Genomic DNA, 27730 nt, shown 5'->3' on the forward strand with positions numbered 1-27730 from the left:
AACATCTTTTTACACGTGCATGGTTTAAGTCGTCTGCTATAGTCTGTTATGTTCGAAGGCAAAACGACAAAATATCTTCGAAAAAGCTTACCTTTTCAGCTGGGGTTGTAGATTATTTTTTATCGTAGACTAAAATAAACGTGAAAGAGCAGCAAGTAATAGATACTTCTTGGAAAAATGTTAAATTCCAGACCGGACGTAAGCCATAGAAGAGAGGGTTCTTTTATTCGCGAGTGAATTAAATAGCACATAGCCTTGTGACTTTTTGAAAGCTGACTGCTGAAAACCTTCCGAGAACATGCCTTTGCAAATAATAAAGATATTATTTAAATTTTGCATCTTGGCATATGGTAGAATAAAGCTTTTTATTATCATTTTATCACTAACGCTGCGAAGGACAGTCATTTGAAATGCAAATCGCGTCGCTTCTTCCATCGCCGACTGCTTACTGCTAATCTTGTTATTCAAATATTGAAAGGTATATTTTCCATTAAAACTGTCGTGGTAAACGTCGCTAAAGATCAATACTTTAATCATTTTTTTGACATCATTGTTTTAATTCTATCCATTTTGATATATCAGGGGAGCGACTTAGGGGAATGGCCACGACGCGATATTCATTGATATAGACAATTGATTCATTTCTATGTTTATGGAAATTCACAGACACAAGCAACTTAATTTAAACGGTCTTATAGCACGTTTGTACCTTTCAACTTTAAATTTAAGGAAGGCCTTCATACTCGGGTTTCTCATTTTATAAATTCATGCAATTCAATTAAATAAATTTAAAACAGCTTTACGAGTTTACGTTTCCTAGCCTTGTGGAGATAGTTGGAAGAAGCGTCATTGCCATTTAAAAATTCGTTATCACGCACTCAAATCTATTCTATTTAAAGGGAAGAATTTTTACGCAAATAAACATTTTGAAAGTTAATATCATGTAAATATTTTTTTTCCCAAATACTCACAATAAGCGCAAAATAAGCCTTAAATGTAACGCCACCATTCATTAAATTTTTGAAAACACCATCAGGTCCCAATTGTTCAAAGAGCTAATAATTTAATCCGCTGGATAGGTCGCTATCCAGTAGATGAAATGTGTGCAAGATATTCCCGAGAGCTCCATAATTTGAAGATAGAGCATAAGCATATGTCAAATTTAAGTGTGGGATTGTGTGGAAAACTTTCCAAAAGCATTAGTTGGAGTACATCTGCTCCGCTGAATAGTGACCTATCCAGTGGATAAAGTTATCCGCTCTTTGAACAACTGGGGCCAGGTCTCCACTGTACTTTTCCTTATACATTGAAAACGCCACGGAATGAAGCAGTACAGAATCATTGCAAATTCTCAACCGATAAATTTTACAAGGTTTACTGAAAGCACCTCAGTCAAACAGATTCAGAATCCTACTGAAAACTGCACCTTCATACTGTTTTTATTCTATTTTGTTGGTTTTTTGTGTTTTTTCACCCAAAGTTCCATTCAATATTTTCTCGCCTTTCAGTTTTTCCAATAAAACGACAAGGCTGGCTAGTTCGGGTGTCAGATTGGTTCGCTATCTTGTCAGAATCAGACGTGGAATCAAACTTTGCTTTTAGACTTGAAATCTGCGGCTGAATTGAGACAATACATTTGCAGGTGTTTAGAAAATAAGTATTTATTACAAATGCAACTTGAGCAATGTTTTGATTCCGATCAGGACAAATTGGACGTTTGGTTTCTGTGTCGCATTTCCATCGTATGAGTCGGGAAGACGGAAGACATTTATTGCGACACAATCAGTCGGTTGGCCGATTAAAAGACGTGGACTCCAACAGTGCATAAGTTGATCTCTTTCGAGTGGAAAACGCAGATGGCCTCTACGTAGAGCCATCACGGATCGGAGGAAAAAGAACACTCGTCATATTTTGTTAGTTAAATTAAATGATGGTTAATTTACTTTACACTGCCAACTTCTGAGATTCACTACAGTAGAACAGGACTATATTTTTGTTTTGTCTCATTTTGTTTTCGTCTTGTTTAATAAACCTCGGAAAGACGAAATTTGACTTTGTAGCTTTTTACTGAATTACGTAATTCCGTGGTTCGTGTACGGTTGCCTAACTGAAAGTGAGTGTATATTGACCTGTCAGGTTTAAATCTTGTTCAAGTGTGTACACCTAACTTTCAGCTTCCCTTTTACGCACTTAACTGCAACAGTCTTTCATCTACTTTTTCAATCTCTAATTTACAGTATTTATATACAAAATTCCATATATATTCACTTCCATCTATTCCTCTTCAGTACATTACAAACTTACAAAATAACCAGCTCCCAGTTGGCCTTTTAGCTCAGTTGATAAAGCACTGTACCGATATCGCAAGGTTTTTTTTTTTGATTAAATCCCGTTGAAATCTGAACTTTATAAATAAATGAAGGTTCTCTTTTTGCAACACATAACTGCGATTATCGATAGTGCAGTAAATACGCTAATTGGAAGTGGTTATAAAAAGAAAAAAATAAAAATGAACAAAAAACGGCACGGAAAATAGGCCACCGAATACTCGTAAGTCAATGGCAAAACGCTTTCTGAGAATGTTCTCAGAATACTGTTTATCGGAGAGAACATCCAGGCAAAACACGTCAAGGTCTTAGGTGGGCTGGGTTGCATAAACACCTTCGTTAATTCCAAAAGTGAACGCAGTAGTTTTGACTGGAGCAAACGCCTTTCTGCAATAAGATCCGGTCAGGCCAAGTGCAACTTTAATGTTCCCACGGTTTTCTACACTTAACCCTCATAAAATAAATGAAGTCATTTTTATAAAGTGCAAAGGTGGCGATAATTCAGGCGCTATTGCTGCACAAATCTATCCTCCGTGTTCGTGGGCTAAATTTTGATGTGCAACATGTTTCTCCTTTCCTGCGAAAATATTTCATATTCAGCCAACCTTAAACAGCAAACGAAAATTTCAAAGATTAGTTGAAAATGTTTATTTAACTAACACTGGTTAATTATTATTAATGCACACTTTCATTTTATGTACGTTTTTAAGCCATAAGTTACAAAATTTAACTGCCAGTGCAAGGCATAGTAACTATTACATAATTAGAATTTTCCGTTGTCACGTTTCAGTTGATCATGCAATCTTCACATTATGCGAGGCTTTACAAGAGATTTATTGTCACTTTAAGTTCCAATTTTCTTCGGAAATTTTCTTGTTGTTCACCTCCTCCTCCACTCCATAACTCTCTTTTGAAAGACCGTAAAACGACAATATGTAGTCAATAAAACTTGCATCACTCGTTGTAATTTTCCACGCGTCCATTAACAATCTTGCCATCACAGACGGACATGAGAACGCGGGCGTTGGACTTCAATTTATCATTTAACAACGCGTAGTATGGTTTGGCTTGGCCATGCCTGAACTCATCACGGATCAGTTTTTCTCCGGGGTTTCAACAGTTTTAGTAGGGACTTTACGCAAACACGACGCTGACGGCAACGAAAACGTCAATAAAGCGTGAAAAGGCTTAATGAGCTAAACAATGCTGTGCACGTGCATTACAAATTTTGATACATTTCGTCGCCATCTTCGGCCAAACAACAACGTGATATGCCCAAATTCAAGGTTTTATGGAGAACTTGAGCACATGACAGTAAATTTTCATTCTCTGTGCTAACTTGAACACCGTTCCCACCAGTTCTGTTACTGGATAGTTCAGCCACATTGTAGAAGTTGAACGAATTGGAATAAGCGCAAAGAAGTACAAGTAACACGAACTTGTATTTTCAAGTGACGTTTTCGTTGGCGTTGCCTTCGTGGTTGCGTAAAGTCCCCAGTGACTATTTAAATTCCTTGTACGCCTGAAAGAGACTTGATAGCGGCACTCGATGAGAATATTTAAGAATTTACTTCAGATTCCGGTTTTCTGTTTTCCAAGGTCGTTTTCGTCTGTTTGGATTCTCTACCTGAATTTTAAAATTTTTATTTGAAGGGTTAGCTGCTGTTGCATGCCTTTCCGAACATCTTAGCTGGCCACATTGCGCTCTCTTTACGACAATTTTTCAAAAAACGCGAAGGGCTGGAAGACGTATCGGATTCGCTGGTGATACTAAGTTTTAACACCTGATTCATGCGACACTCGACTTCCTATAGAGGTTCGGTTTTATGGAATGCAATACTCACTAATGTCGGATCACCAGCAGATATTGCTATTAAGGACATTGGACAAAAACTCCGTAGCTTAAATGCATTCAACTGAATGATTTTAATTTGCGCGGCAACATCAGCCGCTACCGCTCATTTTAAACATAGAAACTTCGTCTGCAACCAAGAGAGGATGCTGCAACTGATTTTCTCTTTTAGATCATTTGAATAAGTTGTGAATTGTAAATTATAGTTTAATATCAGTAAGCTTTAGCACTAGATTGTCTGTTTATGAAGGCAACGAAAACACTAAGAGACCTTTGACAAGAGAGTCTTAGAGTCATTTTGGAATGTAGACGTATCGTAACTGGGCTGTTGAAAATTACAAGGAAACTCAGGGAATCGTTTCGGTGGAAACCCTCCTAGAGGTGCCGGTTTACGCCCCCAGCAGAAATTACCGAGATTTGAATTTCCCTTCATCAAACCGGCAACACATCTTACCTTCGCAAACTCGGGGATATTAATTCCTCTTGTTTTGGGAGGGGTAAAAAAAATTATTTCAGTAGAAAACGAGACCCCGGAAATTCAAAGAAATAAGATCGGTTTTCTTAATTCTGCGACTTGAATATTCATCTCAAGAAAACGGACAGATGAAACTGTTTAAGTTTTAACAAACATCCGTTTAAAACGCCCTAAGGCAAACAAAACCAACAAACAACAAACAAACAAATAATAACAAAAACCCGAAAACGGCATATTAAGTGCCAGTTTATCGGTACTAATTTTTTGTTGGGTGCCTATAAGAAAAGGACGGACACTGACTCGAAATGCGCCGGTCATGAAGGTATTAGAAGTCCTGAATAGGTAAGGGACATCTTAAGGACGGTGCCTACTGTTGTTACTGCGCATACATTCGGTGCATCTCGAGATACTCGGGTTTCCAGGCCTATGGGTGCTGCCTACTAATGCAGGAATATTTTTGCGCGGTTTAAAACTATGCGGAGAAAGCAGAACTTAGCAAGTTCTCTTGGTATCCAAAAAGAAAATTGGGTGTAACCATGCATTTTCAGAGATAATTAAGCTTCAATTTAGGAAAAACTGCCATACATTACTTTATATTTTGGCGCTTTTTAGAAAATAATATTGTTGCTTAATTATCTCTGAAAAACGCGCCGTTATTTTCCCAATTTTCCTTTTGGACTCCAATAGCCCTTGCTAAGATCTTCTTTTCCCGCATAGTCATAAACCGCACACAAATACTTCTGTATTAGTAGGCACCGTCCTTCATTTAAATTAAAAATCTTTGAGATAAAAGTTGCGGTTCTGAATCCTGGATATTGATCTAAAAGCAATCGGAAGAACTGTCCTGGAAACAATTGTCCTCGAGTTTTGTTTTCTTATCTTTGGTTGATGTGGTTTGCAAAAAGAAAGAAAATTAACCGCGTTTGATGCCTAGAATGACAATGGCATACTGGGGTTTTACACGGAAAATTCATTTTGGTGAACGTCTTTCAAGGATTGATCCTTAGAAGCAATTAAATGAATGGGAATTCTCTTTCAATTGAATGGCAATCGTAGTTGAGGTTTCATCCGCGGCCTCAAACAAAGTTTCAGCAGCTAAAGGCTTAAGCTAGGCTTTGCGACTATTTCAACTCGTTCAACTTGTACAAAAACGACAAACTATACAGGAACGACGGCTGGTTGCTTAGAGAGCTGGATGCCAGTTAGTGATAGAATTATGACTGCACGATTCATTAAAACGACAGTGGTTCAAGTATATGCACCAACGAATGAGGCGGATGAAGAGACAAAGGATAGCTTTTATGATATGTTACAGAGGGTTACTGACGAGATTCCGAGGCATGACATGATTATGATGATGGGCGACTGGAACGCTAAGATCGGGGCTAAGCAGGAAGGGGAAAATGGTGTGGTGGGACGGCATGGGTTTGGAGATGAGCGGTCAGAAAATGGTGTTCGTTTTGTCTCCTTTTGCGCAGCTAACAACTTAGCTATTGTGTCAACAATGTTCCCACACAAGAACATCCACAAATACACTTGGACTGCTCCTAATGGGAGGGCTAGAAATCAAATTGATCATGTGGCAGTGAACGGCAAATTCAAGAGATCAGTGAGGGATACGAGATCTTATAGAGGCGCAGACTGTGGAAGTGATCACAACCTAGTTATCACAACTGTACGAGTTCGTTTGCGTGGGATAGTTAGAAATACAAGGAATTCGAGGAGATATGACACAGCCAGACTGATAATACCGGAAGTAAGGCAGCAGTTTCAAATTAAGTTGAGGAACAGATTTAGCTGTTTAGCTGATGAAAGCGCAGAAGGCAACGAGCAAGACATAGAGACTCGATGGACTAATATAAAGGAAAGTTATAAGAAAACAGCTGAGGAGGTTCTAGGATACAGGAAAAAACAGAGTAAGCCCTGGATAAGCGCTGCAAGTTGGAAGAAAATTGACGAAAGAAGATCTTGTAAAGCTAAAGTGGATTCAACCAGGTCAGAGAGACTAAAAGCAACATACAGAGAGGAATTCCAAGCTAAAGACAAAGAAGTAAAAAAGCAACTAAGGTGAGATAGGAGAAATTGGATTGACCAGATTGCTAGTGACGCAGAGAAAGCAGCCAAAACGGGCAATATGAAGGCGGTGTTTGATGCTACAAGACAGCTTTGCAACAAACCAAATAGAAGAACAGACTCCATAAGGAGTAAAGAAGGCATTCTACTAACAAAAGAGGAAGAGGTAAAGAAAAGGTGGAAGGAGCATTTTGCTGAGGTTCTGAATAGACCTCCCCCCACGCGATCAGAAGTGGAGAGTGAAGCTTATGAAACACTCGAAATTGAAACGGGTCCCGCTACACATGCAGAAATCAGGACAGCTATACAACAACTGAAGAATGGAAAGGCTGGTGGTGTCGATGGCGTGACAACAGAACTGATGAAGGCAGATATTGGAACTACAGTAGCTGTGTTGTACGAATTGCTTTTGAAGATCTGGGAAAGTGAAAGAGTACCTAATGACTGGAGATGCGCGCTGATCATTCGCCTCCCCAAGAAGGGAAATCTCATGGAATGTGGAAACTGGAGAGGAATAACACTGCTACCTATGGCCGCAAAAGTATTAGGCAAAGTGATTATCACAAGAATTGGGGACGCTGTTGACACCAGACTTAGACAAGAACAGGCAGGGTTTAGGAGAGGAAGGGGGACAGTTGAACAGATATTCATTCTGAGAAACATCATTGAACAAGTAATTGAATGGAATGCCAACTTGTATGTTTGTTTTGTGGATTTTGAGAAAGCTTTTGATAGCATTGACAGAGGTATTTTATGGGGAATAATGGGAGAGTACGGTATTCCATCAAAATTGATCACGATGGTAAAGGCAATGTATGAACAGAGCAAATGTGCTGTTGTAGATGGTTCTGGAAGTTACGACTGGTTTGATGTAAGGACAGGGGTGAAACAGGGCTGTTGCATGTCTGGTTTTCTCTTTCTTCTTGTGATTGATTGGGTCATGAGAAGGACTCTTGAAGGAAGGCAAACTGGAATAAGATGGCAATTCACGGGCAAGCTAGAGGATTTAGACTTTGCTGATGATGTGGCTCTTGTTGCAAGCAGGATAGTGGACATGCAAACGAAGCTAGAAAATCTTAACACAAACGGGAAGAAGACTGGGCTGAAGATTAACCTGGGAAAAACAGTGGTAATGAAATGGAATGTCAATCCTGGATTAAAGATCCATCTGGAAGGAAGTGGCATCGAAGAGGTTGAGAAATTTGTTTATCTTGGTGCCACAGTAACATCAACTGGTGGTGCAGGTGAAGATATAAGCGCCAGGCTAGGGAAAGCTCAAGCAGCCTTCTGCAACTTAAAGAACATGTGGAGGAACAGCCAACTCAGCATTAACACCAAGTTGAAGATTTTTAGATCCAATGTATTGGCTGTCCTACTCTATGGTTGCGAAACTTGGCGAATAATCAAAAGCGACGAGAACAAGCTTAATGTCTTCCTCCACAAGAGCATACGACGCATTCTGAAAATTTACTGGCCCATGAAAGTATCCAATGAAGAGATAAGATCAAAGACGAATATGGAGGAGATCTCCCATCAGATAAAGCGAAGACGCTGGAAAGGATCGGGCATATACTAAGGATGAAGGCAAATGAGAACCCAAGAATAGCTCTAACCTGGACACCAGAAGGAAAACGTAGGAGAGGTAGACCCAGAGAGACATGGAGAAGAACAGTTGAGAAGGAAAGAGGGGAACTTGGGTTCAATGGATGGACGGAAGCAAGTAACTGTGCCAGAAACCGTGACACTTGGAGAGAAAGAACGCAAGGCCCCATTTCCCTTAAAGGGAAAAGGACCAAATGATGATGAATGATGATACAGGAACGAAACTGGTAGGAGTGGCGTTCAAGTTAAGAAAGAGAATTTTTTCGAATGAAAAATTCACCATCTTGTGTTCACGTTCTCCACAAAACTGACCTTGAATTTGATCATTTCCTGTAGTTGTTTCAGTGCGGAGGACGGCAAAGAAAGCAAAATTTCAGTACGCACTTTCTAAGCTATTGTTTTTGCTCACTAAACCTAGCTATGTCGTTGGTGCTTAAGTTACCTTTTGTTTGATAAAAACAGGAAAACCTAAATACTAGTTCAATGAGCTTAACGGCAATAGAAGTTTCTCCTCTTAGTTTTCTATACAAATTTACTCTGAAGTTAAGCGATAGACACTGGGGCGGGCGGCCACTGATCTTACCTCCAGTTTGTGGCAGTTTGTCTATCTTTTTGATTACGACCTTCAGCACTACACATAAATGGCTGCGGACTCCATGCACAAGAATTGATAAACTTAAATTCAGCGGCAATAATATATTATTGCTACGGTAGCAATTTCATCGTGACCTCAAAGACTGTGAGCGATGGTTTGAGCGTGTCTTGTTCGGATGGAAATTTGCTGGTGAACAACAAAAACAATTGAATGTTTCTGTCTCGCCGGCTATAGGTCTCAAAGTTACCCCTTGGACATTTATTGTTCTTAAAAGTCGCATTTTTTTATAAGCCCTCGTATATTTGATTTAAGAACAATAAATTTCCATGGAGCAACTATCAGCCGCAAAAGTTCACCAATAAATTTTTCTCCGAATCTGATTGGTTTGTATTGACCACGTGACGGCAGAGAAGCCCGAATAGATAGTACTCGTCCGCCATTCAGGCTTAACGATGACAAAGGACTGGGGAAGTTAAATGAGAAACTTTTATCAGAATAACTATAGAATGAACATTTTCTGTCTTTTCTAGATCATAAGTATTACAAAAATTTTAACTTTCAAATAATCCCGCTGTGTATTAAGGTTCACGAACCGTCGCCGCAGCAGGTATCTTTGAGTCACACAAACGAATCATTTCGCCTAGGAGACAACAATCCCTTTAACTATTTAGATCATTTTAATAGCGAAGAAAATATGTAGTTTTCTTTTCAATCCTTCCATGTACTGTAACTGTCGAAACACGAGAGAATTAAAGCTCTTTGTTTTCCTAGGGGTAAAAATGCGGTATTATCAGGTGATGGCATCCTGTTTTATTAGATTTTGGGTCCCTAAAGAAATTATCATGAAAAAGGTTAGCTGTCAGAAAAAACCCTGTTATTTTTGAAATGCTCCTCAGTTGAAGATACCGTGGAAGAAACAGTTCGGTTCGACAAAACCGATCCAACGTATAAAATCTTGCAATTCCCATATGATGTTAATACCACGGCATCATACTGATAAAGTATACGCAGTCCCTCTCCCCCCTAAGTACACACAAGACATCTTTAATTCTCCCCTTATTTATTTACTTTCTTCCAGAAAATTACGTTCCCCAATACTTGCCAGCATTCTGTATTACCAAATTATTTCCCTCTCGAACTTCTGAGTTTGTTTTTATTCCGGTGTATGACCCTTTCATGAGATTGCGAAATTAAAGTGATACGAAAATTTTCTATAAACACGGTGCCAAACGGGCGAATATTTCCCTGTGCAAGAATATTCTTCCCGAGCGCTTCGGCCACTTCACACATCACATAAACGGCGCGAAAACTGGCGCGAAATAAGTGATCACGTGGCTATTCTCGACCCAGGTTTCTTAGAGGATTTTAAACATGGCGGCTGAACAGTTGGTGCATCGGAGTGGTGCATGTAGGAAAGATTTTCCGTGAATTGGTGTACGCACGGGGTTCTTTGGGACATGCAAATGGAAGAAAGAGCTGAACAAAGGAGGAAATTTCAGGTATCCCACAATGCCTCGCTTCCAACTATATTATCAACTCGATGTTGATACGTGATATCGCATTTGCGATGGGGCTTCTCGGAATGAACGCTGATCTGCCCTCTCCATCGCCATTGCTTTACGTGAATTGCTTAGATTTAGACAGTCAGAGTTATGTCAATTCGTCAAACTTAGCCTGCTGTCGGTTTCTAACGGTCATGGGACACGTTAATTTTCCAAAAGACTTACGAGAGCGGCTTCTTTGCTTGTTTGTGCGATCAGAAACATCGAACGGCCGCTTGCCACTCGACTCTTCTTCCACTTCTTCCATGCATTTACCGTTTGCTTGAATATCGACTTAAAAGGAAGCGTTTATGTCACCACTTGATGTAGAATAGAACCGAACAGAATCGTGCTTAAAGTACTGTTCATTTCGACGGGGAAAACGAGTGATCGTTCAAAAGCAGTTTATACTATAAAAGCATTATGCAGTTGTTTACATGTTTGGCGCCAATTTAGGCAAACTTCAACGAACACAAATTCCTTCAAAACATGGGGACTTAAGGGAACCTTGAATAAAATTCAAAGGAGATACTATTCGAGTAACAACAGGCAAGATTTCACGCTAATGTACCCAGGATTGAACTCGCTAGGGTCAAATTTGGGTCAAGCATTTGAGAGCCGCGAACGAACAAAGCGAGTCGATCATGCATACCACTCCGAACAATTGTACGTTTTTTTTTATTCTTAGGCAAATTAGCTGCGAAATTGTAATGCAAGCGTGAACTTAATTGCCAAAGCAATACACAAAACGATTTAACTTACATTCTCAGATCCTGAATAAGAAAAAAATAACCGCTTGAAATTCAGTCGATTTGGGACTGCGCGCTCGCCTTCGCATCGATACTTGACACCTTCTAATCGATAATTTTTCGCGGAGACTCATGGGATACCTGATATCTCCTCCTTTGAGCTGAACAGGCTGTTGACCTGTTGGCTGGTGAGAATGACTTGAATACGGAAAATGTAGTGCAATAAAATAAGCTTGTCGTTTGCAAAGCTACAGGATGTCAAATCATTTGTTTCCTTTAGACTTTAATCTAAAGCTTAAGCGTACCTGTCTCAGTCTTACATATTATAAGCTTACTTATCAAGCTATAAGCTTACTTACCATCACATTTATTTCATTTACCACACGTTCGACATTTAAATCCTAGCAGTATGCAGGATATTTGTCCCATGAACCTAGTTTAATGGCCTTAGCTCCCACGAGTCTCCTGTAGCTCAGTGGTAGAGCATCCGAACTAGTAATCGGAAGGTCTTAGGTTCAACTCCTGATAGGAGCACTCGGATTTCTTTTTTGCGAGTATGCCTGTGTCACTTTCTGGAATAATACATCATTCTCAAGCTTACTTATTGTTATACATACATGGACCACTGTTATAATAACCCTGTTCATACAAAGCTAGTATGAAAAATAGAGAGTCAGAAAATGTATACAATTTGTCCAAAATATTGGACTTCATTGCCAGCCATTTAGCCATGTGCACTGAGCATAAATAGAAACCTGAAAAGTGTTATATTCTGGGTTGTTGGATTTTTTGAGTCTAATTGAATTGTACCGTAATGTGACATTTTTCACAGGCTAAAACTTTGGGCTCTTGAAGCACTTCCTGTCTCTTTAGTAATACCTGCAGGTGTAAGCCCCCCTTCCTTCTCCCCTGCAACTGGGGCTTTTAGTCCAGCTTTTATACAAATGATGGCTAACCCTCTTTACTATCAGTTTCAGGGGGAGTGCTGTGTGAATTCTTAGAGGTAGCCTTTCACCTTGTCTTGTATGTGAGAGAAGTGTATCCTGCTGTTGTGTTTGAAAGAAGGAAAAAGTATAATGTTCCTGTTCAGGTTAGTGAAGATTTCAGGCTTGAAATGTTTTTGCAGAGATACTTGCATGAATTACAGCATGATATACTGTGGGAAAATATTAGGGCCAAGCTGCAACATATGTGTTATGTCTGACACAAACCTGTTAGGCCTTCAGCATAATAATTATTCTTATTGTTATGTGAACAACTCTGTCTTAAACTAGCTACTAGTCAAGACAAGTTGTACAACATGGACAAGTCTTGGCACAAGTGCACTATTGACTATAAATTAAAGGGCAGAAAAGTATTTCCTTTTCAAGTACAGATTTCTCTGCAAATTATAAGTTCTTATTCCCTTGAAGTGTAAGAATTGACTAATAATCTTGATACATGATGGTCCAAATAACAAGTGGATGTATTGAAAAAAAGAATAAAAAAAAAACTGCACATTGCGGCAACTGAAATACTGGTAGTCTATGTTGACTTGTTTTAAACTTGTTAACATTTTAACAGAACATGTTTATAAGAACTTGACAGTGACAGTGATTTTGAACAGTTTGGTCTTTGCACAACATTTCTGACTTCTAGCTATTCAGGAAACAATAACGAATGAACAGTCTTAAGAGTCCAACACTAGTTGTGGCAATAGTACTATCAAAATACATTAGAATCATGCTTTAGTCATGCCTTAAGCAAAATACATGTATTTTACTGCCTCCCCCCCCCCCCCCCCATGGTGTTTCCATGTAGTCATGTGGTTAGTGAGTATAAAATACAGGGTATTTTATCTTATGCAAATTGTGAATGTAGAATGCCTTTTCATTTTCTTTTCAGATGTGTTGTCACCCAGATCTCAATCGATATATCTTAGATGTCCTTCAGACCATAAAACCCTTACTGGAAAAGGTACGTGTTAACTGCAGTGGATGCTAGCTGGCTTTGATAAATTCAGTTCTGACCTCTCGTCAGTACCAAAAAAAATATATTTAAACAAAACAAATGGGAGAAAAAGAATTTAACTAAAATATCTATGATGAAGCCACCAAAGGGCCATTTACTCTATGTTCATTAACTGAAATCTCACAAAAAATATTGTGTTAAAGAATATTCAGGTGAATTTTTTTTTGTTCTATTTTCACAAAATTGTGACTGTCAAAGTTTCCATTCAAGTTTACATGTAATCATTATTATTTGAATGTATCGTGACTGATTTTGATAAAACAAGGTAACTTACATGGTGATAATTCTTGTATAAATGCAATATAATTAATTTATTTTTCCATGTTACAGGGTGATTACACTTATACAGATGTTATATCACAATACTGGCTTGTAAATTATGATGGGAAAGACAACTTACTGTAGACCACAGACAATCTGCAATCGTGCGTCATCTTGAACTTTCAAACTTATTTACCTCGGATACTATTTACTGCCAGTAATATTTATCTGACTGTCTTGAAATCTCACTTTCTCAAACAAAGTTGAGGACTACTTCCCTGTAATTTTTGAGATAGCAGGGGTCTCTCTACTCGATAAATAAATTTTGTGAATCTTCACTTCATATCCCAGTTGTCCCGCAGTCCAGACTCTCCACTGTCAGTTGAAGTCCTGAACCATTTGTGAATCTTCATTCCGTTTACCATCTCTGTTGTTCTCCAGTCCAAACTATCCACTGTCAGTTGAAGTCCTGTACCATTTGTAAATCTTCATTCAGTTTAGCATCTCTGTTGCTTTCCATTCCCAACTCTCCACTGGCAGTTGAAGTCCTCAGTGTACCATTTGTGAATCTTCATTCCGTTTACCATCTCTGTTGTCCTCCAGTCCAGACCCTCCACTGTCAGTTAAAGTCCTGAACCATTTGTGAATCTTCATCCACTTCTTCAGTTAAACTGAGATTAAAACCTTCTGTTGTCCGCCAGTCCAGCTTCTCTTCTCTACTCTCCTTCAAAGTACCATACCATTACATAGATTAATATTTTGTATTAATATTATCCATTGTTTTACTATCGTTAATTTTCTTGTTGAAATTTAACAATAATATTCTTTATGCAATAGGGTGAAGTTCAGAGAGTGGCATTGGTGATCACTGATAAAGTAAGCTATGAAGTATAAATTATAAGCAAGCAGCAGTGTTTTGTTGTTGTTGTTGTTTGTTGGTTTAATGTTCATAGTCAGGAGTAGAATCCATTAGTGTTGAGTGGCATTTGATACATTTAAGTTGTTAATTTTTCAGAAGATCAACTTAAACTCTCAACAATTTACAATTAATTTTTATTTAAATTTTTAAGGATTGTTCAGACCGTTTTTTGATATTTTCCCAAAGATTGGCCAAGACTTTTGAAGACTTCTGATGAAGACCTACATATTACTATATTCACCTATCCCAAAATATAATTAACTTTACAACTGTAAGATCAAACCACTAGTTCAATCAACCAGACAAAATTTGAGATTGTTGTGACTTCTTTTGTGACATTCCCCTCCCCCCCCCCCCAAAAAAAGACCCCATCCCCTGAAAAAAAAAAAAGTCAAAAACAAAACAAGTTAGAAATGAAAAGTGGGTTACACCTCACATCATGTACTGGATTTATAGTAAATTGGCACGTTCACGTTTAAACGAGACCTGTACTTATCCGTGTAATGTGATAAATAAAAATAATTAATACCTACCTACCTACCTACCTACCTACCTACCTACAGTACCTACCTTCCCTCTTTCCTTCCTTCCTTCCTACCTACCTACGTGAACCTACCTACCTACCTACCTACCTACCTACCTACCTACCTACCTTAACCTACCTACATTGTACCTACCTATCAATGGTCATTTCTGTAGAATCTAATAATAAATATACTGATTGTTTGTCTCACGATGTAGTCACTTAAGGTGACTCCCGCGAAGTAAAAGTTGTCGTGAAAATGTTCTCAAACTTTCTGTGATTGTTCACTACTATGTATTATTTCAAGAAATGTAATAAAACAAAGATTGGTCACCGTGTTCATCAAAGATCTACTGTACGATCAACTCAATTGACCACATATTAGCTTCCAATATTCGCTTTCAGAAATGAGTTTATTTGATCAGTTAATGGCATGTCTGGAGGTAACAGAAATTACACAGATAAAGCAGAAGTTAGAAAAACGTTATATAATATGGAATGTATGAAGCTTAATCGACAGTTAAAGATACAGTCGAGGCTCTCGTAAGCGAGCAACTCGGGAAATGGAAAAAGTGGTCGTAACTAGAGCTGGTCGCTTACGAGAATGAAATCTCGTAAGCGACCAAAAGTTGAAACAATAGAAGCTTATCACTTACCAGAGCTTTTAGCATTTAAGCTTTCTACCTCGGTCTCAGGGTAACACTCCTAATCATCTTGATTTTTAGATTCGAGATCTTTATCTACGAACATATTAGGCAGTGGTATATTACTGTAAATATGATCACGAAGTGTACACTTATATTTAAAGAGTTGCCGCAATACGCATCAGAATCTTTGAGTGGTCGCTTACGAGAGTTTTTAAAATAGCAAAGGGAAAGACCAGTTGGTAATTCCCAAAAGTGGTCGCGCTCGCTTATCGGAGGGATAACGTACGAGAGCTTTTGATTACAGAGTAGTGACAATTCAAACGGGGTTTCACAATGGTGTTCCTTACTAGAGTGGTCGCAATGAGAGCTTCAACTGTATTAATTTCTTAACAAAAAACCACAATATGAAGCAGTATCGATGCAAAGCGTTTCTTGCGTGCCAGTTCACAGTATCACTATTTTACGCCCGCGAGTGGTGGGCAAGCTCGTTTTTCTTGCAATAACTCGTTTTTCTGTCGTCAATTTTTTTCTAAAACATTTTCAACATAAAGAGGATAATAGCTAAGTTAAAACAACGAAATAGAAAAAAAGATAGGTCACCATACTCGTTTAGGAGCAAATAACCATTTAGTAATTGGCTGGGCTTGGCATTTAGGAAACGCCCCATGTTTCAGTAAGCACGTCCTAATGACGTAAGAAATTATGCGCAGTTATTTTAAGACGTGTTTGCCTACCCATCAAGATGGCTTCCAAAACCGTGATAAGGTCTATATGCAACGGCTTCCCAGTCATTCAATTTCCATTGTGGCAGGGCTTTATGTCAGTTCTTGTTTGTTGAACTTACTAGCAAATAAGGAATACATACAGTGATGACAAGAAATCCCACATGAGAGGTTTTCGGAGTCACTGAAGGACAAAATCGCTCTTAAACTATCATATGTCAGCGAAATTTTGCAGAAATGTCTTCCCAAACTTACTTAAAAAGAGAAATCTAACAGTTATTCCGCTTATTCTTATTCCGGAATACAGTCAATGAAACGCAACCAAAGTCAGTAGAGGTTAGGAATACTAATCTTGGGAAGGAAAGATATTTGATGCTTGCAAAAGCAAATGTGCTGGAGAACCCGTGCTGACTCAAACTGTGGTTATATTTTTTCTTCTCCTCACAGAAATGTATTCCTGTGGAGAGGTTTGTTTTTGAGATTGGAAATCTTGAACAAACATCTTCAACCTTAAGGTCAGAGACGTATGTTACAGTGGTCTTGTTCTGAAAGGTGTTAGTCATGGTCGTTTAAACAAGAAGTTCCGCTATAAAAGGGCAAGCCCCTCCTTCATTTCATACCTTTGTGGCGTGAGAAGCAAATTAAGACGTCGTTCAGTCGTGAAACATATGCCTCAAAATTTTATAATATCACCACAGCAATATAAGATATAAATTTCTTATTTGTTTAACAAGGGTTATTCTGAAAACTAAGCCAATTTTATCGGTGAAAGCCGAAGAGAAAGACACATGTTGTTTGTCAGGTGTTTACGCTCTGGTGGTTGATTGGCAACTGAAGGTGAGAATGGCCTGGCCAGGCCCCTTTTATACCGGAACTTCCTGTTTAAACAGTGATAGTTCAAAACTTTTTGTGTCACGATTGTTTCACTCAGATAGGTGTGGATCACATCTGTTGACCACCATACTGCTGGTATTCATCAGGCATTGGTCACGTCTTGTTGTGTCCCAAGACCAGCAGAATACCGGTCGAAACGTCATGATCTGTGTTTATGCAACACAATCGTGAGATTTTGAGCTAGCTATCAGTAGTCTTGTTCTTGCTAAATGTGGTGATAATATTGTTTTTGACATTGTACATGCTGTTGAAGACGATCCCTCTATACTAGATGAAGAGGTTAAGAATCTGAAGACTTTGTTTGTTTTTTATTAGCACACTCGTGAATTATACAGTTGCCATATTGGGTTGAAAATGTACCTTCTCAGATTCACTAAAAATAATTGTCAATTTTGTACGGGCTCAAAGAAACTCGTATTTTATTGTTTTCAAGCTTAAATTAAATAACATAAATAACGCAACGTAACCTAACCTAACGTGACGTGACCTAACGTAACGTACTTGTTTATTTTGGGAAAAGGAAAACAAAAACACATCTTGGAAAGGATACAGGAGGTCAACCCTATAACGGTCCCTTGAAACTGATATTTATAAAATAAGTCATAAGAAGCCATTTCTTTTTTGAGCTCTAATTATCTGCAGAAAATTTCTAATGTTCTGGATGAAGAAGTTGATTTGGAAACGTTTTTACAGCTGCAGTTTTTGTCATACATGCCCTACTTTAAACCATATAAACCATGTAATTTGGCCACCTAAAAGAGATTCAAGAGCTGACGTTTCGAGCGTTAGCCCTTCGTCAGGGCGAATCTATTCGTTCTGACGAAGGGCTAACGCTCGATCGAACGACAGCTTTCGAATCTCTTCACTGTGGTCAAATTCCCTTATCAACTCTGTTGATAGAACCCAACATTTATTTCCACCCCTCACCGATGCAGCACCACAGGTTCTTTACAAACTAAGGCTGAACTTGAGGATACGACTACGAAACAATGGATTTGTCCCTCTACATCTTTCCCCGCTCCTCTACGGAAGCATCTAAAGGCCATTCGCCCTCAGATACTCACTTACACACCAAGTTTAAAGACTCGTTATGACTGCAGATCCAAACGTTTTAGTTATCATGCCTTGGAAGGTATCAGAGCAATGATTTGATCTAACTGTTACACTTGCTATCGACTGAACGCCATTGACAAGCTTTATATTTCTTTTACCCCAATAGCACTTTTAGAAAAAGCGAAATTTCCCTTTGGAAGCCGCTTCCTTTTACATAGCACATAAAATGTAAATAGAATAATATATTAAAAATATTTAACTACATCACTTTCACTTGTTTAAACATTGTACAACTAAAAATAGTCTCACTTTTGACGAACCAGTGTCCGGATATTGAGGATTAGTATCAATGGAAGAAGCAAAACTGCAGAGCCTGACAAAAGGTCCTCGAAGAAGAGACAAGAACCAAATAGCAAGTTAACCCTACCAACCTGGACGTTCAGATACGATATTCAAGGAGGTTTTACAATGACCACCGGGCAAGCCGAGTATTCTCATTGCTCGCTATCCAATCACTGCGCTTTGGTTTGCAGTTATTTCAATCCGTTGTGAGATTTAAGGCATGTATGTACAGAAGGAGGAAATCAACATCCATTTCATTTTTGTTGTGGGTGATCATTCTAAACTGCGGAAAGATAAGCTTAGATAATTCGTCCTGAGACAGTATACAACCTCTATTTTGAAGATCAACGTGATTTTACACAAGGCAAAAACAACAACAACAACAACTAGTAACTAAGTAGTGACATTCGGAGCGGTGGTAAGTTAGTCTTTGATTGACCAAGTTTAAGTGAGAAACCAGGTGATTCCTGGTGAGTCCTTTATCGTAAGACCATACAGGTAACTCTTGTTGGCGACAGAGGTCATTAATGGCGTACCATTGCAATGTCTCCTGTCCCCTAAATCCAGTAATGCTTCCTTTAAAGAAGAACTACAGAAAATGTATCACTAACTCCCACCAAAGTCGGGTAGGTTATTACGTTGCTAGTTACTCCAGAACAACGTAAATATTGAGAATGATGTAATATTCAGTAATGGCACAGGCAAACTCGGAAAAAAAAGAAATTCCAAGTGCATTCATCAACTGCAAATATGTTAAAATTAGGCAGGGATGAAATTGCCAAATGATGCTAAACCTTTATCCCAGCAGTTAATACTATTAAACTTTCATTTCCAACCCCATTTCTAGTGCTCTATTGATTCGTTAAAGCATTCATTTTACCCAAGAACTATTCCATTCTCGAATAATGTTCACTTTACAGGCGAACTGTCTGATTTTACAGTAGCTGATCTGAACACTGTAGAATTCTCTTATTAATTGACTTTGTTTAATTTAATTGCATTTTTGGTATTCTTACCTATTTATGATCTCTACTGTGTATTTTTTTTTTTAGTTCAAGGCTTTTTTAACTTTGTAGGAGTACATTATGAAGCATTATTGCTGTCGAAACGCATTATTCAGTAAAGATTAAGTTATCATACCATTTGTACTGTACCATACCACCATCTTGCAGTATTGCTGTTGCACTCGCTGAGAAATAAATAAAACTCTTTCCACTTCTGAAATCCCAGATATACAGAAAAACAGATTCCAGAAGCCCGAAACCTCGTGTAGATGCGCCTAGTTTGAAAAGTTATCAGGCCCCAGTTGTTCAAAGAGCGGATAATTTTATCTACTGGATAGGTCTCTATGCGGCAGATAAAATGTCTGCAATAATTACCCTAAAGCCTTATAATTTGTATATAAAGTAGATGTGTTTGTCTAATTTAAGTATGGTATTGTGTTAAAAACCTGCCAAAAGCTTTTGTTGGAGTACATTTTATCCGCTGGATAGCAACTTATCCACTGGATAAAATTAAACGCTCTTTGAACAACTGGGTCCAGAACAGCATTTATACTGTACATACCGTATCGTCATAATCACATCTTGCAACATCGATCGCTTATTACACCGTGAAGTTCTATCAACCTCGGTAAACCCAGATATACAAATGAACCTAAGAGTTTCATCATAAGCGTTAAAATAGTAACAGTTTTGTTATCTCTTGGCAATAATGTCCACAAGCTTTCTTTTTTCTTTTCAGTTTTACAACAGCAAATAGTACATTGAGTAAATAACAACAGCATCATTAACGTCAAATACAATAAAATGAGACGATATTGCTTTCTAGAGAGCAAGTTGGTGTGAGCTCGTGGGGACAAGAGCCGGATGTCTGCCCTCTGGGTTTGGTCTTGTCCAAGGAACTATAAGAGATATTCTGCGTCGAAACTTTCGGGAGAGAATGGCATACATAATTGGGTTGAGCACAAACGAGGTTTTCGCGAACATGCTGCATGCACTCGTGACAATAGCATTTAACGTTTTCCCCAAAATAGCTACGAGTAACGAGACTACTGCGTAAGGAGACCACGAGAACATAAAAACGGCTACGATAGCTAAAAAGTACATGGCTGATCTGCGGTGCTTTTTCAGAAGAGCCCGAGTCGCCGTCATTGCTATGCGACCAGTGCCCATCGGCGCTTGAACGTTCTGAACAATGCGCTTGGAAACGATGTAAATCTTGTAATAACAAACTGTAATTATGCCTATGGGCAAAAAGAAACAAGCAATAAAAACAACTGCAAAATATGCTTTATCGCTCGGCCGAGTGGAATCCCACTTAATTGAGCACGTTGCGTTGGTTCCTTCAAAGCCATATCTCGACCAGCCCACCAGTGGTGCTACACTGAACGCAAATGAGTAAAACCATGTGGCCAAAACTACAAGCAGTATTTGTCTCCTGTTAAAATAAGACTCCTTAGAAAGAGATCTGCTGATAGTCAAGTATTTTGCAGCCGAAATGGCAGCCAAGTTCGTTATGGAGACGATAGCAAATAGAAACACCAAAAAAGCATGCGCCTGACATCCTGCCAAACCGAAAGGCCATTCCTTCTGCAAATGTGCCGCGATGGAAATTGGAATAGCTACCGAACAAGAAAAGAAATCACTCACCGCGATGTTGAGAACCAGAAAGCTCTGTGGCGAGAGGCGGTTGACGTTCTTGAAAATTATAAGAATAACCAAACCGTTGAAAAAGATTCCTAGCAGACAAACCACAAACTCGATGACCAAGAAGATTGTGCCCCAGGTGGCGATCGCGGTCATGTTTTGTTATTTGATTTGTTTTCGATAATTCTTGAAGACCACGATGTAATCAACCCGTAAGGCTCTGTTTTGGCTATCAAGGCGACAGTTCATGTGTTTCAGTCAAATGCTTTTTAAATTTTGTGCTTCTGGAATCAAAGTAGTCCAAGCAAGGAGAACTATGACGATCACTGAGCAACCTAAAGAGCGAATTCGTTGTCGTTTCTCGACGACGGTATTGCCCCTTATGGCTTCGCCCGGATGTTTGCTTCCTCCAAAGACCTTTAACACCTACTCGGTAATAAACTGCTCAGTTTATTTAGTTAGAGGGCAGCTTACGACTTTTAAAGGTATATTTTCCATTAAAACTGTCGTGGTAAACGTCGCTAAAGATCAATACTGTAATCATTTTTTTGACATCATTGTTTTAATTCTGTCCATTTTGATATATCAGGGGAGCGACTTAGGGAAATGGCCACGACGCGATATTCATTGATTAGACAATTTATTCATTTCTACGTTTAGGGAAATTCACAGACACAAACAACTTAATTTATACGGTCTTATAGCACGTTTGTACTTTTCAAGTTTAAATTTGAGTAAGGAAGGCCTTCATACTCGGGTTTCTCATTTGCTAAATTCATGCAATTCAATTAAATAAATTTAAAACAGCTTTACGAGTTAACGTTTGCTAGCCTTGTGGAGATAGTTGGAAGAAGCGTCATTGCCATTTAAAAATTCGTCATCACGCACTCAAATCTATTCTATTTAAAGGGAATAATTTTTACGCAAATAAACATTTTGAAAGTTGATATCATGTAAATATTTTCTCCCAAATACTCACAATAAGCGCAAAATAAGCTGAAAATGTAACGCCACCATTCATTAAATTTTTGAAAACACCATCAGGTCCCAGCTGTTCAAAGAGCTGATAATTTAATCCGCCGGATAGGTTGCTATGCGGCAGATGAAATGTGTGCAAGATATTCCCGATAGCTCCATAATTTGTAGACAGAGCATAAGCATATGTCAAATTTAAGTGTGGGATTGTGTGGAAAACTTTCCAAAAGCATTAGTTGGAGTACATCTACTCCGCTGGATAGTGACTTATACAGTGGATAAAGTTATCCACTCTTTGAACAACTGGGGCCAGGTCCCCACTGTACTTTTCCTTATACATTGAAAACGCCACGGAATGAAGCAGAACAGAATCATTGCAAATTCTCAACCGATAAATTTTGCAAGGTTTACTGAAAGCACCTCAGTCAAACAGATTCAGAATCCTACTGAAAATTGCACCTTGATACTGTTTTTATTTTATTTTGTTGGTTTTTTGTGTTTTTTCACTCAAAGTTCCATTCAATAGTGTCCCGCCTTTCAGTTTTTCCAATAAAACGAGAAGGCTGGCTAGCTCGGTTGTCAGATTTGTTCGCCATCCTGTCGGAATCAGACGTGGAATCAAACTTTGCTTTTAGACTTGAAATCTGAGGCTGAATTGAGACAATAGATTAACAGGTGTTTAGAAAATAAGTATTTATTACAAATGCAACTTGAGCGATGTGTAGATTCCGGTTAAGACAAATTGGACGTTTGGTTTCTTTGTCGCATTTCCATCGTATGAGTCGGGAAGACCGAAGACATTTATTGCGACACAATCAGTCCGGGTTGGCCGATTAAAAGTCGCTGATAATTTAATCCACTGGATAGATCGCTATCCGGCAGATGAAATGTGTGCAAGATATTCCCGATAGCTCCATAATTTGTAGACAGAGCATAAGCATATGTCGAATTTAAGTGTGGGATTGTGTGGAAAACTTTCCAAAAGCATTAGTTGGAGTACATCTGCTCCGCTGGATAGTGACTTATACAGTGGATAAAGTTATCCGCTCTTTGAACAACTGGGGCCAGGTCCCCACTGTACTTTTCCTTATACATTGAAAACGCCACGGAATGAAGCAGAACAGAATCATTGCAAAATCTCAACCGATAAATTTTGCAAGGTTTACTGAAAGCACCTCAGTCAAACAGATTCAGAATCCTACTGAAAATTGCACCTTGATACTGTTTTTATTTTATTTTGTTGGTTTTTTGTGTTTTTTCACTCAAAGTTCCATTCAATAGTGTCCCGCCTTTTAGTTTTTCCAATAAAACGAGAAGGCTGGCTAGCTCGGGTGTAAGATTTGTTCGCCATCCTATCGGAATCAGACGTGGAATCAAACTTTGCTTTTAGACTTGAAATCTGAGGCTGAATTGAGACAATAGATTTGCAGGTGTTTAGAAAATAACTATTTATTACAAATGCAACTTGAGAAATGTGTTGATTCCGGTCATGACAAATTGGACGTTTGGTTTCTTTGTCGCATTTCCATCGTATGAGTCGGGAAGACCGAAGACATTTATTGCGACACAATCAGTCCGGGTTGGCCGATTAAAAGACGCTGATAATTTAATCCACTGGATAGGTCGCTATCCGGCAGATGAAATGTGTGCAAGATATTCCCGGTAGCTCCATAATTTGTAGACAGAGCATAAGCATATGTCAAATTTAAGTGTGGGATTGTGTGGAAAACTTTCCAAAAGCATTAGTTGGAGTACATCTACTCCGATGGATAGTGACTTATACAGTGGATAAAGTTATCCGCTCTTTGAACAACTGGGGCCAGGTCTCCACTGTACTTTTCCTTATACATTGAAAACGCCACGGAATGAAGCAGAACAGAATCATTGCAAATTCTCAACCGATAAATTTTGCAAGGTTTACTGAAAGCACCTCAAACAGATTCAGAATCCTACTGAAAATTGCACCTTGATACTGTTTTTATTTTATTTTGTTGGTTTTTTGTGTTTTTTCACTCAAAGTTCCATTCAGTAGTGTCCCGCCTTTCAGTTTTTCCAATAAAACGAGAAGGCTGGCGAGCTCGGGTGTCAGATTTGTTCGCCATCCTATCGGAATCAGACGTGGAATCAAACTTTGCTTTTAGACTTGAAATCTGAGGCTGAATTGAGACAATAGATTTGCAGGTGTTTAGAAAATAAGTATTTATTACAAATGCAACTTGAGCGATGTGGAGATTCCGGTTAGGACAAATTGGACATTTGGTTTCTTTGTCGCATTTCCATCGTATGAGTCGGGAAGACCGAAGACATTTATTGCGACACAATCAGTCGGTTGGCCGATTAAAAGACGGGGACTCCAGCAGTGCATAAGTTGATCTCTTTTGAGTGGAAAACGCAGATGGCGTCTATTTAAAGCCATCAACCGGGGATCGGAGGAAAAAGAACACTCGTCATATTTTGTTAGCTAAAGTAATTGATGGTTAATTCACCTTACCCTGCCAACTTCTGAGATTCACTACAGTAGAACAGGACTATATTTTTGTTTGGTCTCATTTCGTTTTCGTCTTGTTTAATAAACCTCGGAAAGACAAAATTTGACTTTGTAGCTTTTTACTGAATTCCGTAATTCCTTGATGCATGTACGGTTGCCTAACTGAGAGCGAGTGTATATTGACCTATCAGGTTTAAGTCCCGTTCAAGCGTGTACTTCATCTACTTTTTCGATCTATAATTTACAGTATTTATATACAAAATTCCATATATATTCACTTCCATCTATTCCTCTTCAGTACATTACAAACTTACAAAATAACCAGCTCCCAGTTGGCCTTTTAGCTCAGTTGATAAAGCACTGTACCGATATCGCAGGGCTTTTTTTTTGGATCAAATCCCGTTGAAATCTGAACTTTATAAATAAATGAGGCTTCTCTTTTCGCAACACATAACTGCGATGATCGTTAGTGCAGTAAATACGCTTACTGGAAGTAGTTATAAAAAATAAATAAATAAATAAATAAATAAATAAATAAAAAACGGCACGGAAAATAGGCCACCGAATACTCATAAGTCGATGGCAACACGCTTTCTGACAATGCTCTTAGAATACTGTTTATCGGAGAGAACATCCAGGCAAAACACATCAAGGTCTTAGGTGGGCTGGGTTGCATAAACGCCTTCGTTAATTCCAAAAGTAAAGGCACAGTTTTGACTGGAGCAAACGTCTTTCTGCCATAAGATCCGGTTAGGCCAAATGCAACTTTAATGTTCCCACGGTTTTCTACACTTAACCCTCAAAAAATAAATGAAGTTATTATTATAAAGTGCAGAGGTGGCGACTCCTTTGATTTTCGGGCGATAATTCAGGCGCTATTGCCGCACAAATTTATCCTCCGTGTTCGTGGGCTAAATTTTGATGTGCAACATGTTTCTCCTTTCCTGCGAAAATATTTCATATTCAGCCAACCTTAAACAGCAAACGAAAATTTCAAAGATTAGTTGAAAATGTTTTTTTAACTAACACTGGTTCATTATTAATGCACACTTTCATTTTTTGACGCTTTTTTTGAGCCATAACTGAAGTTACAAAATTTAACTGCCAGTGCTAGGCATAGTAACTATTACATAATTAGAATTTTCCGTTGTCACGTTTCAGTTGATCATGCAATCTTCACATTATGCGAGACTTTACAAGAGATTTATTGTCACTTTAAGTTCCAATTTTTTTCGGAAATTTTCTTGTTGTTCACCTCCTCCTCCACTCCATAACTCTCTTTTGAAAGACCGTAAAACGACAATATGTAGTCAAGAAAACTTGCATCACTCGTTTTAATTTTTCCACGCGTCCATTAACAATCTTGCCATCACGGACGGACAAGAACGCGGGCGTTGGACTTCAATTCATCATTCAACAACGCGTAGTATGGTTTGGCTTGGCCATGCCTGAACTCATCACGGATCAGTTTTTCTCCGGGGTCTCAACAGTTTTAGTGACTATTTAAATTCCTTGTACGCCTGAAAGAGACTTGATTGCGGCACTCGATGAGAATATTTAAGAAACTACTTCAGATGCCGGTTTTCTGTTTTCCAAGGTCGTTTTCGTCTGTTTGGATTCTCTACCTGAATTTTAAAATTTTGTATTTGAAGGGTTAGCTGCTGTTGCATGCCTTTCCGAACATCTTAGCTGGCCATATTGCGCTCTCTTTGGGACAATGTTTCAAAAAACGCGAAGGGCTGGCAGACTTTCTCTCCGAGCGTTGGACTCGCTGGTGATACTTCGTTTTAACACCTGATTCATGCAACACTCGACTTTCCATGGAGGTTCAGTTTTATGGAACTCAATAATCACTAATGTCGGATCAGTAGCAGATATTGCGATTAAGGACATTGGACGAAACCCGAAGTTTAAATGCATTCAATGATTTTAATTTGCCCGGCAATATCAGCCGCTACCGCTCATTTTAAACATAGAAACTTCGTCTGCAACTGATTTTCTCTTTTAGATCATTTGAATAAGTTGTGAATTGTAAATTGTAGTTTGATATCAGTAGGCTTTAGCATTAGATTGTCTGTTTATGAAGGCCACGAAATCACTAATAGACGTTTGACAAGAGAGTCTTGGAGTCATTTTGGAATGTAGACGTATCGTAAGTGGGCGGTTGAAAGTAACAAGGAAACCCAGTGAATCGTTTTGGTGGAGAATAATTTCTCGAGGCGCCGTTTACGCCTCTAGCAGAAATTACCGAGATTTGAATTTTCCTTCATCAAACCGGCAACACATCTTCCCTTCGCAACTCGGGGATATTAATTCCTCTTGTTTTGGGAGGGGTAAAAAAAAAAAAATTTTAATAGAAAACGAGATCCCGGAAATTCAAAGAAATAAGATCGGTTCCCTTAATTCTGCGACTTAAATATTCATCTCAAGAAAACGAACAGATGAAACTGTTTAAGTTTTAACAAACATCCGTTTAAAACGTCCTAAGACAAACAAACAGATAAACAAACAAATAATAACGAAAACCCGGAAACGACAAAAATATACAATACCAGTTTATCGGTACTAATTTTTTGCTGGGTGCCTATAAGAAAAGGACGGACAGTGACTCAGCATGCACCAGTCATGAAAGTCTTAAAAGTCCTGAATAGGTAAGGGGCATCTTACTATTGTTACTGCGCATCTCTAGATACTCGGGTTTCCTATGGGTGGTGCCTACTAATGCAGAAATATTTTTTGCGCGGTTTGAAACTATGCGGAGAAAGCAGAACTTAGCAAGTTCTCTTGGTATTCAAAAAGAAAATTGGGGGTAACCATACATTTTTCAGGGATAATTAAGCTTCAATTCAGGAAAAACTGCCATACATTACTTGATATTTTGGCGCTTTTTAGAAAATAATAGTGTTGTTTAATTATCTCTGCAAAATGCGCCGTTATTTTCCCAATTTTCCTTTTGGACTCCAATAGCTCTTGCTAAGATCTGCTTTTCCCGCATAGTCAAAAACCGCACAAAAATACTTCTGTATTAGTAGGC

At 38.6% G+C, this 27730-nt stretch overlaps 3 protein-coding genes and 1 long non-coding RNA gene across 6 annotated transcripts in view; 2 read left to right on the plus strand and 2 right to left on the minus strand.

Moving 5' to 3' along the window:
- Nucleotides 1–5870: 5870 nt before the first annotated feature.
- Nucleotides 5871–6725, plus strand: LOC146477867 (protein CFDP2-like). Its single transcript, XM_085113006.1, has one exon. The coding sequence runs from the start codon at nucleotides 5871–5873 to the stop codon at nucleotides 6723–6725; it is 855 nt and encodes a 284-aa protein (XP_084969132.1).
- A 3556-nt stretch (nucleotides 6726–10281) lies between these two features.
- LOC146477868 (mitotic spindle assembly checkpoint protein MAD2B-like) overlaps nucleotides 10282–27730 on the plus strand; it is a 45023-nt gene continuing 27574 nt past the window's right edge. Inside the window, exons 1-7 of one of the 3 annotated variants that reach the window (XM_085112965.1) lie at nucleotides 10282–10397; nucleotides 11373–11402; nucleotides 12186–12304; nucleotides 13099–13170; nucleotides 14323–14361; nucleotides 16744–16811; nucleotides 18567–18795. In XM_085112965.1, the coding sequence (XP_084969091.1) occupies nucleotides 10382–10397; nucleotides 11373–11402; nucleotides 12186–12304; nucleotides 13099–13170; nucleotides 14323–14361; nucleotides 16744–16811; nucleotides 18567–18795 (573 nt within the window). In that variant the 5' untranslated portion in view covers nucleotides 10282–10381. Of the gene's footprint in view, nucleotides 10398–11372; nucleotides 11403–12185; nucleotides 12305–13098; nucleotides 13171–14322; nucleotides 14362–16743; nucleotides 16812–18566; nucleotides 18796–27730 lie in introns of those variants that run through there. The other 2 variants (XM_085112964.1, XM_085112963.1) reach the window with 2 other exon arrangements.
- LOC146477869 (uncharacterized) lies at nucleotides 14742–18571 on the minus strand. The gene is made up of 2 exons (XR_014865287.1): nucleotides 14971–18571; nucleotides 14742–14937 (listed from the first exon to the last, which is right to left on the minus strand). It is a non-coding gene; the product is annotated as an uncharacterized LOC146477869 (long non-coding RNA).
- On the minus strand, nucleotides 20412–22121 carry LOC146477870 (melanopsin-like). The gene has a single exon (XM_085112961.1). The coding sequence runs from the start codon at nucleotides 21387–21389 to the stop codon at nucleotides 20412–20414; it is 978 nt and encodes a 325-aa protein (XP_084969087.1). The 5' UTR covers nucleotides 21390–22121.

The sequence above is a fragment of the Pavona decussata genome, unplaced genomic scaffold (assembly GCF_977016875.1).
Source record: "Pavona decussata unplaced genomic scaffold, jaPavDecu1.1 SCAFFOLD_68, whole genome shotgun sequence".
NCBI lineage: Eukaryota > Metazoa > Cnidaria > Anthozoa > Scleractinia > Agariciidae > Pavona > Pavona decussata.